This window comes from Botryllus schlosseri, chromosome 1 (genome assembly GCF_051294905.1).
Source record: "Botryllus schlosseri isolate E-star chromosome 1, Bs_hap1, whole genome shotgun sequence".
Lineage (NCBI taxonomy): Eukaryota > Metazoa > Chordata > Ascidiacea > Stolidobranchia > Styelidae > Botryllus > Botryllus schlosseri.
The window spans coordinates 19,221,163-19,233,574 of NC_137236.1; the positions used below are offsets into that span (position 1 = coordinate 19,221,163).

The 12,412-nt window shown below is 40.3% G+C and overlaps 1 protein-coding gene and 1 long non-coding RNA gene across 2 annotated transcripts; one reads left to right on the plus strand and one right to left on the minus strand.

Moving 5' to 3' along the window:
* Window positions 1–1,443: 1,443 nt before the first annotated feature.
* On the minus strand, window positions 1,444–2,095 carry LOC145438140 (uncharacterized). Its single transcript, XR_013914849.1, has 2 exons — window positions 1,908–2,095; window positions 1,444–1,535 (listed from the first exon to the last, which is right to left on the minus strand). It is a non-coding gene; the product is annotated as an uncharacterized LOC145438140 (long non-coding RNA).
* Window positions 2,096–2,611: 516 nt separating this feature from the next.
* On the plus strand, window positions 2,612–11,905 carry LOC145444229 (THAP domain-containing protein 1-like). The gene is made up of 6 exons (XM_080322180.1): window positions 2,612–3,032; window positions 3,760–3,958; window positions 4,061–4,367; window positions 11,401–11,518; window positions 11,596–11,725; window positions 11,791–11,905. The coding sequence occupies exons 1-4, from the start codon at window positions 2,872–2,874 to the stop codon at window positions 11,421–11,423; spliced, it is 690 nt and encodes a 229-aa protein (XP_080178306.1). The 5' UTR covers window positions 2,612–2,871; the 3' UTR covers window positions 11,424–11,518; window positions 11,596–11,725; window positions 11,791–11,905.
* The last annotated feature ends 507 nt before the right edge of the window (window positions 11,906–12,412 follow it).

Consider the following 12,412-nt stretch of genomic DNA (forward strand, 5'->3'; position numbering starts at 1 on the left):
CGGTGGTAAATTGAAAATAACTCGGCCTGAATCTAGTCAAAACTATTGAAATTGCTGAAAATGAGACCAAATTTATATGTTTTTGTAGTGTAGTCAGACATGTACTTCAACTTACTCATTTAGGTACTTTTAGTTACTAAAACTAAGTAGTTCTAGTTGTGGATTTGAAAAAGGGAATAGTTTTTGGTTCTAGTTGCGGATGTTTGAAAGTGAGTAGTTCTAATTTCAGATTTTGAAAAGTTGATAGTTCTTGTTCTGGACCGGCCAACCCGTGGCCCGCGAGTTAATTTCCGAAATTAGTAGTATTATCAAAAATGGATTGCACAGATTGTGAACTTGCATGGCCAATCAAAAATTTGATTAGTCTGGCCGCAACACTTGAGATGTGATGACTGAAATATCAGTTCCGACGCATTGGTAGATCTATGAGCCAGTCACATTTTGGTAGATCTTCGTACATTACAATAAAGCAGAATACTTCATGATAGATTTATCAAAAGTTTTCTACACGCTTAGCGCAACATCTTGTCACCCGATTTCTTGCTTTTAATATTGCTGCCCCTTTGTGAAAATGAAAGAACGCCTAATGTATCAGATTGACTCTAACTATATATATATTTGCGACCTCCCGTTAGCGCTCGCAGAAAGACAGTCGACTATGAAACCTAGGCACAAATTGATTGCCGCATGTTGGACGAAGCTTTCGATATCGATGTGTCCAGGTGCAGAATAGTCCAGTCCTTGCAAACTGAGCCCAGCGATATACAGCAGGCTTGCAATATAGTCAAGTGACAATATTAATAATTTATCAACTTCAAAGAATTTTCGCGCTTCGTGCGGTTAGTGGCCCGCAGAATAGTTCGTCAATCGAATGTGGCGATTTGGCTGAAAAGGTTGGCCACCCCTGTTCTAGTTGCTAGTTTAAAAAATTGCGCATTTTGAAATTCCAGTACTTGCACAAGTCTGAGTGTTGTGGCTGGTTAAAAAAATTACCACAGCAACATTTGTACCAAACATGCATTTGCTGCATTCAAGTTGTTCAGGATGACTTCATGATTGGGAGCCAGAGGGTTCCGTACTAGCCTACATAACTGATGACGCAGCCTATCCCTTTCAGCCCCGGCTCGCGAAAACAAACAGAGCATAAGCTAAAGCTAATTTCAAATATGTAATATAAATTTCCTTTCTGCTGCCCTTAAAATTCACAATTGCTTTTTCAGAAACTTAGCAAAGCACACATGAAGGTTGAAAGATTTTGGTCGACTGAAGGCGCGGTGTTCGACTTTGCTCAGAAACTGCAATCCGCTAAGGCCAGAATGATACAGAGTATGGTATACGCAATGAAGACAAGACCTGGTGGTGATCCAAGTATCGCTGGCCCAGACGTCGGAAATGCTCTGTGTGACTTTCTCAATAAACAATGCTCTTGCTTAACCAGATGTGTTTGTGCTGTTTCATTTTATTCGTGAGAGAAACTATAACTTAATGCACACTTGCACAGTTCCACCTTTTTCATCAGTATCCTCCATCTAGACCTGCGAAAAGATCAAATTAAGTTATACTTGCCTAACATTGCATAACAAAGGAATGACTTGGTTGTAACAAGATAATGAAGGCAAAGGTGAAAACCTAATTATGGCTTGGATGATGTGTGATGGTTTACCAGCCCGTTGGTACAATTTCAATTTTGGTTAGTGATTCAGAGCTAAGGACATCATTCTCTGTTGCGCTGCCACTATCAAAGCAGATGTTACTAAATCCCCTATTCAGTTGGCGTATATGACGGTGACTAACCTACGCACAGCATATCCGTGGTTAGAAACTTGCCTTTGATGTAACAAATTTGGTAACGGTTAAGATCACCTACCAAATTAGTGTTGAAGTACTAAAGTTTTCAGGCAACTCACCCAATGCTGCATCATTTGGAGATGGTGTTCTACCTTTTTAGCCGTGCTCTGTTTACAAAACTACAGAAAAAAGAAGTTGACTAGTAGTCAGTGACTACGTATTGTGGGCATACATAATATAAATCCAAGAATAATGCATTCCCAACACCATTACACAAGAAGATCAAATGCCGCAGGTAGCTGGCCTCGAAATAGGAAGCAGCCTGAATGAACAGCGCGTTACCGTAACTAAATGTTTGATTGACGGCGTTCCGGGAACCCAGCTGCGCCATTCGTGTTCATACCCAGTTGGTCCCGTAAAAATCTCCGAAAATAAGCGCGTTCATACCGCCCCGAAAAACCAGTGTTATGTTCACATAGAGGGGTTCCGGTAAACATTTTCGAGAAATGTTATTCCCGGAACCCCGGTATGAAAAGGGCCCAAGATAGATTCCCGGCGAAATCAGTCCGTCGCGGGATATGCTTGAGTAGAGGTACGGAATTGCGTATGTCGACTGTGGGGAGTGCTGCAATCGACCATTCTGGCGTACTAATTTACTGATTTTCCCCAATTGGTTTAGTTTTTGTTGGATTCTTGAGCATAGTGAGGCAGTGCTGCGTACTAGGGTCTAATATAACTTTTAACAATGCACATTTATCAAAGTACCAACTAGCTGTGAGCAATGTTCCCTCTAAGCTGCGCACGTGCGCAAATGCGCAGTGCTGACCAAGCCCCGAACTACTGCCATCTCCGGCTAAGCAAATTTGCGTTGTCACCATGTTACAGTTGCATTGTGGGGGATAGGCTGGACGACTTAGTACAGGCGCTTATGGAAAAACGTCCAGTTTTAAAATATATTTGATTCGTATTGGGTTTGTAGTATTTTATACGAATGGAGCTTTGAATGAATAATCATCATAACATTCAGGATTTGTTTCAGCCCAATATCTCGTGTTTATATCTGTGTTATCTGTGTATTTCGACATGTCGAAGACATCTCGTTTTGGTGGTAGCGTTTGTTGCGCCTATGGGTGCAGTAAAAGGCAGAAAAAGATATCCACGGAGTCATATATGAGAAGTAATAGCGATGGTAGTAGCGATGAAGAGTCTTTGGTAAAGCGTCGGCATCCAAGAACATTTCACCGGTGAGTGAATGGCAGAATATGCAGGGCAACAAGACTATCTTTGAAGAATCAGTTTCTATATTTAATATTTCCTGACCATCACAGTTAATCAATGTCCAGATAAGCCACAGCATTAATGAATAGGCCATGTTAAAGTGTCATTATACCAGAACATTTTGTCACAAGTATATGGATGTTGGTATGATCAGAGCAGACTCTATCAGCAGTCTCAGCACCATGTCAGTTCATCAGTATACCTGTAATAGCATGACCAGCCAGGTCACTGTTTGTATTCTGTATGGGCAGTTCAGCCAATAACTAGCTTAGTACTCAATCCTTGCCTAAAATTGTCGTGAAGGTAGGACTAGAAGGAAAGGTATAATTGAGGGCCACACGGTTTTGTCCAGCATAGTTGAGTAATAATTCTATATTTCTGGTGCCAGATGCTCACACTAAAGTTCAAATTGCTAATTCCGTGGTCGAGTTCATTATAGCTTTGTGCGTGCGAGACGTTCGATTTGTCTCGTAAGATGTTCTTTTTAGGTTTACCTTTGGCTTTAGATTTAAAAGGTTACCTAATAGTTTATCCTTCTGGGGTAGAAAGTAACAGATATATCTAAATCAAACAAGATAATTTCTCATATGTTCCTGCTACTTTTATCATCGTTCATAACAAAGAATGGTCAATTTGGTGTGCTTCGTATGATAGAATTACTTGTGAACTGATACAATGTTCTCTACAACGCAGCTTTCCTACCAATGATTCCCTGAAAGAAAGATGGATAGAATGTATTAGAAGAAAAGACTGGGAGCCAGCAAGATCGTCGGTCATCTGCTCTGATCATTTTTCAAAAAGTGATATTTACCGTGTTGGCGGGAGAATTCGTTTAAGGACGAATGCGGTGCCGACAAGATTTCTGAATTTTCCAAAATATATGAGGCCAAAGGTACGGTAGACACTAGACAGTGACTATATATTTATGAAGTTTGAGTTCCAATTACTATACCTTTATTTTAGCCCTAGTTAACATAAAATTCACAAATTTCAGGCTTCAAACAACCGACGAGTGAGACCTTCTGCAGTTCCAGATAAGAAACGGCATTATGAAGCACAAACCGCTGAACCTGAAGTAGTTCTTCACGACCACAGCTACTGTGCGCCCACGTCTCCTCGAAAAGTCGTTCAACAGCAACGCCGTAGGGTCGCAGAAATTAAAAAGAGGTTGGTTGCAGCCAGAATGAGAACATACCGTCTGCAAAAAAAAGTGAAATCTCTGGATGAGGTCATTGCATCTCTTAAGAAGAACAATTTGATAAGCGATTCGTGTGTGGAGGTAATGTCACAAAAATTCAGTGGTCTACCAAGTTGTGTCTCCAGAGTCGTAATGTCATGATAATATAAATTATGTGGAAAGCTCAAATCTTTATGTTTGAAAAAATTCCAAGAGTTGGTTCTATCTATAGAACATATTTAGGTGTTTTTTCGATCATGCGTATTTTATAGGCTTCCATTAAAATATATTCTCTACTAGCACAGATTGGGCATTAATGTTATTTCATTAAGCTGGTTCTGTTACGGCGATTGACACCTTTGCCATATGTTCAATAATGAGGCTCAAGGTGATTCAATTGTTGAATTACCTTCACCCTTCCGTTGAAAAAGAAAATGACAATTCGTTACCGCTTTCCGATGTTGTCGTTGAGAAGGTGGATAACAATTTTGTTACATCCCAGCAAACACTCGATGTCCAGTTGACTTCCGGTGGAATAGCTGGCAGGACATCCGGTTACTTCCGGCCGTTACCTCCCTGGAGTGGGTTTGTCGACAACTAGAGATGTCCTGTCCACTCGCTGAGTACGTCCGCAATGACGTGCTGTGGACATGGAGAGACTCGTCATGGACGCGTCTGACCTAGCCTGGACGTCACGTGGTTCCCTATGGACGCGCCTGACGTACTGTGGACATGACGCCACTTCCTATGGACACGCTTGACGTACTGTGGATATGACGTCACTCCCTATGGACACGCCTGACGTACTGTGGACATGACGCCACTCCCTATGGAAGTGTCATTCGCCCCCTTTATCATCTCCACTCCATATCTGGTTCAACGCCTCACGACTAACAACATGGGATACAACATCATATCAGCTCACACACAGCGTATATTGGGTGAGTGGGGAATGAAACTGGCAAAATACAAATACGATATTGGTTATTATCAACGAAACTACATCTAATTTACGAAACACAAAATGTGAAATAATGCGAGAACTACTACCACTTAACACAGTCAAGGCTAAAGTAAAAAATCATATTGCGACAAGCAATCACAGAAAATGTGTCACAGGAGTTTAGCAAACAGCAACTGCTAATACCACTCAAACTAATGACAAATAGTCAAAGTAAAAAAGCATTAATTACATAAAAAAGGTGTCACAGGAATATAAGACACTGCAACTGTTGGGACAACTTGAAGCTAATGGAACAGTCCATGTGCAAAAGATTGATGAAATGAAAGAATGGTATCGCAGGAATAAAGTAACCGCAACAATTTAAAACGAGCATTACAAAAAGCGTTCAGTAAAAATTCACTCTCCAAGAATTAAATCTATGCACCGTTTGCGGATGTCGAGTGCCTGATTGCCTATTCTTTTTCTTCGTCAATCACAAGTGGCTGCACCAAAACGTTTTTTCTCTGCGCTTGTGGCTGAAATATATACAGCAATGTCAGTGAATTCCGTATGTTGCCTATTTCTGCTCGAAGTAGTTATACAACGCCTTGGAAAGTGCTACATATGCTTCACTACATATTTACGTTACTTTCCGGTACATGTCCGCTTGAGAACTAACTCCTGTTCGACGAAGACCACTTCTTGAGTACTTATCAACTTATATTTCTACTTCCACTTGAAATAATCTTGACATACCTTGAAAATTGCTACTTCGACTTCAGTTGAAATTTATGATGTTACTTCTACTTCAGCTTAAGTATCAAAAATGACTACTTTTACTTCGGCTACCCATGTTCGGACCATTACATGGTAAAAGAATGAAACATTACAACCAAATCTACCATTTTCAAACAACTCGAGTACCTTTCAACTTCAATTTCAACTTGGAGTAGTTTTAACATACTTCGTAAATCATTACATACTCCAGTATAAATTCCTGTTACTTCTACTTCCACTAGAGTCCCAACGTTGAATACTTCAATTTGTTAAATGCCACTTACGGTTATATGCAAAAATCAAGCGACACCTCGACCAAATTTACGACATCACCCTAACGGCTTCCTTGAGGTAGGTTTAACATGTCTTGTAAACCACCACATATATTTCACTAGAAATTATGTACTACTTGAGCAGCACTGACTACTTTTACCTCGACTACCCATGTTGGCAAGAAGCCAAATTCCATTACATCAGGGCTGTCAAACATACAGACCGCCCAGCAATTCTGCATAGATTGAACAATGCTTGTTTGATGCAATGCAACGTTTGAAATTTCCGTAATAAATACTTCCATTAAATAATCCCTCAACACTGCATATATCGAGTGCGGAAAAAATGCATATTGCGTTCCGAGTTCTATGAAAAAATTACCAAAAACAGAAGCACAAACGCCAAAACGGAACTGATACATGCAAGTTACGTGGTGAAGACAATAGTTTCACAAAAATATAATTACAATATCTGTGGTCGCACTAGTGCAGGGCTGGCCTACCTTTTCAGCCAAAGGGCCACATTCGAACGCCGAAATATTGCGCGGGCCACTAGCCGCGCGAAAAGTTTTCGAAGTTCATAGCTCAATAATATTGTCACTTGACTATATTGCGGACCTGCAGTATATCGCTGGGCTCAGTTTGCCAGGACTGGACTATTCAGCGCCTGGACATATCAATTTCGAAAGCTTCGACCAACATGCATCAATCATTTTGTGCCTAGGTTTCATAGTCGACGGTCTTTCTGCGAGCGCAAACGCTAGGTCGCATATGTTGAACGACACTTTGTCTCGTAATCGAGAATATAGTTAGACTCAATCTGATACATTAGGCGTTAATTCATTTTCAAAAAGGGGTAACAATATTAAAAGCAAGAAATCGAATGACTACATGTTGCGCGAAGCGTGTAGAAAATATTTACTTTTCATAAATTTATCGCAAATTATTCTGCTTTGTAGTGTACGAAGATCTACCAAAGTGTGACTGGCTCATGGAAATGCCAATGCGTCGTAACTGATATTTTAGTCATCACATCTCAAGTGTTGCGGCGAGACTAATCAAATATTTGGTTGGCCTTGCAAGTTCACAATCTGTGCAATTCATTTTTTTTTATAACATTACCAAGTTCGGAAATTACCTCGCGGGCCACTCAAAACCTTCCCGGGCCATGGGTTGGCCAACCCTGCACCAGTGCATCACAAAAGACTCAAATGATACCTGGCCTTGAGGGAAACCTGAATCACTATTTAAGACGATGAAGAAAATTTCAACGTCCGCGTTTACAGTAACATACTTTGTCTACCTCAACGCATACCCAGGTTTGCCGCAGTGTTCGAGTAAATTATAGGTAGCATAGAAAAATACCGACTTACATCATTGTTAGAAGAGCTACTGTTTTATTGATTTTAACTGTATTTTGCCGCCAAATCACCATATTATTGACAATTCCATTGTTTGCGAATATAGGTGCAGCTAGAATAGAACCTATATGATCCGAAATCGCGAAATTTTTTCAAAGTTAATGAATGAATTCTGGCAATAATAATGTTGCATATATTGTGGGTCACCTCTGTATACCGCTGGGCTCAATTGACCAGATCTGTGTACCGCAGGGCATAATTGACCAAGACACGAATAATCGAAGATTTCAGTGAACATGTGTCTATCATTTTGCGCAAAGGTTTCATCAACGACTATTTTTCAGCGAGTGCAGGCGCGAAGTCGCATGTAGGACAAGTTCTCACATAATTGCGAATATAGTTGAGCTCAATTCCGTAGATTGGGCGCATATTTAATTTTCATGAGAGGGAAACAATACTATAAAAGCTACAAATCGAGTGACAATAAATCGTGCGAAGAGCTAAGAAAAATATCAAGTCAAATAAATCTGCGACAAAATATTCTACTTTATGTTCATATACGAAAATGTGGATGGCCCCTGGCTACGCCAATGCGTCGGAACTAATATTTTCGTCATCAACATCTCAAAGTTTGCGGTCAGGATAATCAAATTTTCGTTGGTCTTGCAAGCTCACAATAAATTACCTGCCTAATTTATTTCTTGATATTGCAATTTATTTCGATAATTAACTCGCGGGCCACTGAAAACCTTCTCGCGAGCCACGGGTTGGCTACTCCTGACCGAGATCAAATCTACTCTATGAAACAAATTACAAGATTTCTTTCTAACTCAATTTTCTGCTTGTACTGGAAGCAGCTTTTACATGCCTTATAGATCTCTACATACACTCGATTAGAAATTTGATGCTTTGCTTGGGTTCCAATGCTGATCATCTTCAACATAAAGATACGCGCTAGTCAACATGGATATACGTTGACTGCCTATATTCAGAAATAGTCACGATTTCGTGGCAAGATGATGGTAAAACCTTGACCAAATTTACTTACAGAAAATGATATTATACGGGCACCACTTGTTCTGTGCTCTTTTTTGTCAAGTTGAAGCCCATGATGTATTTAAGTACTTCATTATGTTGACGGTACACTACACAATTTATAATGCATTCTTCGTGCAGTCTGCTTGACGTGGTCATCACCAACGGCGGACATTGCTGATATCTAGGTAAAAAATCAGAATGGTTGTATTCAAGTCATCTGACAGTACGAAAAACAAAAACAAACCGATGCGGGTGCAATCATGCTGCCTATAGTACATTTACACACTAATCAGTTATCAGGTTACTGTTGGCGAGAATATTGGCTACTGTGAATCACCCAGAATATGATTACGTCATCAATGGTAATTCGATAATTCATTTTGATAGCCGAGAGTCGCTGGGCGATAAAGGCCAAACCGCGGCTCTGAGTTGAGGGTTTGATTGCGGCACATGCATTTCCTCAACTTGAAGAGGGAGTCAACATAATCTTAAATAATGCCTTCTATCACGTTTAGACAATATGCTTGTATATTAACATCAGTTGTCACGCGAGCATTTATATCTGATCACGCCGATTAATGGATTATGCTGACATCACAAAGCGATATCATAGTCCAGATGCAGAATAAGGCGCTTGCGCTTTACAATGAACGCAAGCAACCGTGGCATTTGCGCAACAGCGAATATACGGTGTAACTTTAGTCCGGTGTATACCAGGTCTGTTTCAGCACATATTGTCGTTCAAAAGTAATTAAGTATCGAATCGGAGCGAAAAATATTTCCGCCACGCGAATGAAAGTTTTCAATCACGCGAGAAATGTGTCTGTCACGCACAACATGTTGTCGAAAACAACCACCGATTCCAGTCTGGGGTGCGGCTATATATACAGGGTGAATTTGGCCACGGCAAGAGCGTATCATGTACTACAAAGGGGCATAGTCATTAATAATGAACTATACATAATAATCAATCATGGTATCCTATCAAAGTATAACTTGCACTTGTTCATAATCAATTACTCATTTAGGTTGTATATGGCCATGGGACATACTTTTCAGCAAATGTACTCATTTTATCAGGTTTTTGAAGGAAAAGTCAGCAGAATACTTTCAGCAAGAGTTGTTAATTGGGAATAATCCACAATGGCGGCAATCAGTCTCAGGCGCAACCTAACTGGTACAATCCATATAGAGTTAGCCAGTGATCAAGCAATATATAAATGCCTTATTACATAAATTACTATGGTATGACCGCGCAAATACATGAGATATTTTTATCACTATCTTGAGGAACATTCAGTCTACCGACCAGCAAAACATTGCTATTGGAATGAATCAGCAAATAGGTGTTTATGGCGTTTCAATCATACTGCAGCGTGTTCACACTTCACAGTATGGCGTATCTGCATTCCAAGAAATAACGAGGCGTAACAAACAATGAGTGTTCTACCATATATCGATATTGAACACAAACTATCAACGAAAAAGGAGAAGCTAAATTACGCTCACAAGAAGTGTATACGGTGGTTAAGTCTATTTACGCATCATTCTATATCATTATTAATTAGAACTCTTACCATTTCAAACTGTTTCACTGTTGGAGCGGTTCGGGTAGAGTTTCTGAATCAACAACACTAACAACAGAGAGCAAGTCTTCAGCTTTCGCTTCGTACAGCTTCTCAATCTAATCAATGACTAATGACTGTTTTGTCTGCGTCCATTATCTCTAAGAAACTCGTCGCATCAGTCACACAGACATCAACTCAGATTCAAATGCCAGAAGCACGCGCCGTCGCGCTGCACTGAGCAGGTATCACGTGACGGAGAAGGAAGAAGGCTGTCTGGGCCGCGATTGTTGAGATACCAGACTTGACGTGTTGTGTGCTACGAATGGTCAATTGGTCATGGCGTATCATGCTTACTGAATCACGTTGTGATGCCGCCACATGCATCACAATTTCACCTTGATGCTCACATTTGTACTTGTATTTCACCATATTGGGATAGTATACATATTCAGAACACGTATTTCGCCATGATGTGCACTGTGCAGTTGTGCAGGTGCAGGTGCACGCCTGGGTCCTGCTATATGCCTCTTTAGGCCTATAGTTCAGCTTATTAACAATTTCATTAAATCAATACAAAGCAGGATTGCGATATATTTAAAAAAAAACAGTACACCAATAAATGGCTATAAATTATAGCCTATATGTCTTACGATTTCGTCCGCGAGATGTGCATGTGCATCCCACGTGGGGATGAATAATGATAATATGCCATTTTGAACACAGAGAGAGAGAGAGTCTTTATTTTAAACAAGCCAGCTGGACTCCATGAAAACGATATCCAAGTAGGGGCATCCTGATGAACTCCCATGTACGTGGCATCCAGGTGACTGACTACCATGACATCCTCTGGAATATTCATTGGTGACGGGAATAGGAAGATTCTAAAAATTTCTTCCACTGGAATTCACCTGGAGTTACATAACTGGATGTCCAATTTGTGACAAACTGAGCAAGTCCTCAGTAACTAACCTTGGGAGGTGGGACGAGTTGGAACAATTGTGGACATACCAGTAAATCCATGGGATATCGAGTGTTTGCTGGGATCTGTCATCCTTTTATCATTAGGCTGCATTCAGTGTCCAATACCTTTAGCGGTTAACTGTCAATATATAATTTATATGATATGTGCTCTGGTACACAGATGTAACTATCGCTTTATTCCATACTTGCTCGTGGCTGTTTTCTTTTCCATTCAAAGGTTCTGGAATCGACTATCGTTAAGCTGTAAAGCCAACCCTGCGTCGCCAGAGAGAATATTTACATACCCAACTCTTACTTCGAACCCACGGAAGACACCGGCTAACCCACTGAATGAGGTGAGGCCACTTTCTTCGTATGCCGTAGACTTTTCATTATTGTAATTCTGTACTCACAGTTTTTGGTATCTTTACAGATAATAAGAAAACAAAGAAGGGAGCAAGTCTAGCCAACACATACTTCAAACCCGTAGAAGACACCGGCTAACACACTTTCTTTACTATTTTATACGCATTTTGATATAAAAACGTTGTCGTGACATCAAGGTATGTCGATCAATGTGTCTTCAAGTGAACAATTTCTCATATGTTAGTTCATTTATCTTGAACAGTGCCCCAAAACGACGTCGTCGTCGTAGGACCCGTAGTGGGGTGGCCTTCAATGTGACTGTGCCTGTGCCGCGTAAGAAGAGAAGAAATTCCATTAAATTGGAACTAAGATCAGAATCGCTTCGTTTATTATACCTCGTTCGCAGATATTAAGCCCTAACTTATCCCACATTTGACTTTCAGATCACCGTTAATTACGCCGAAGGCGACGTAAAGTCGATAACAATTAATTTATTTCTGTTTTTATTTTTTATGTTGTTATTTTAATAGAAAAATTCGTTTCTCATAACCGAAGCTGGTGTTTCTGAAAACGAGAGTTCAGCATTTTGGTACGAGACAGTACAGCGCGGTATTTCGTGTGACGAGGCAGTACAGCGCGTTATTGGTTGTGACCACAGAAATGGTTGATCTAAAGCAAGGTTCGAGTGCTTCATCTAGTAGGGTAGGCAAGTATCGTGGGCAAAAAAACTGAGTTGGAATGTTCACATCTCCAGTTAGTTTTGAATCTAAACTAATTTCTGGTTTCATGAAAGTGCAAAACGAGCCAAAGCTTCATGTACACACGTATATGGGTAGCTATAGGTGTAATTATGATAAAATACATGTACGCCATTTAGATTGTAT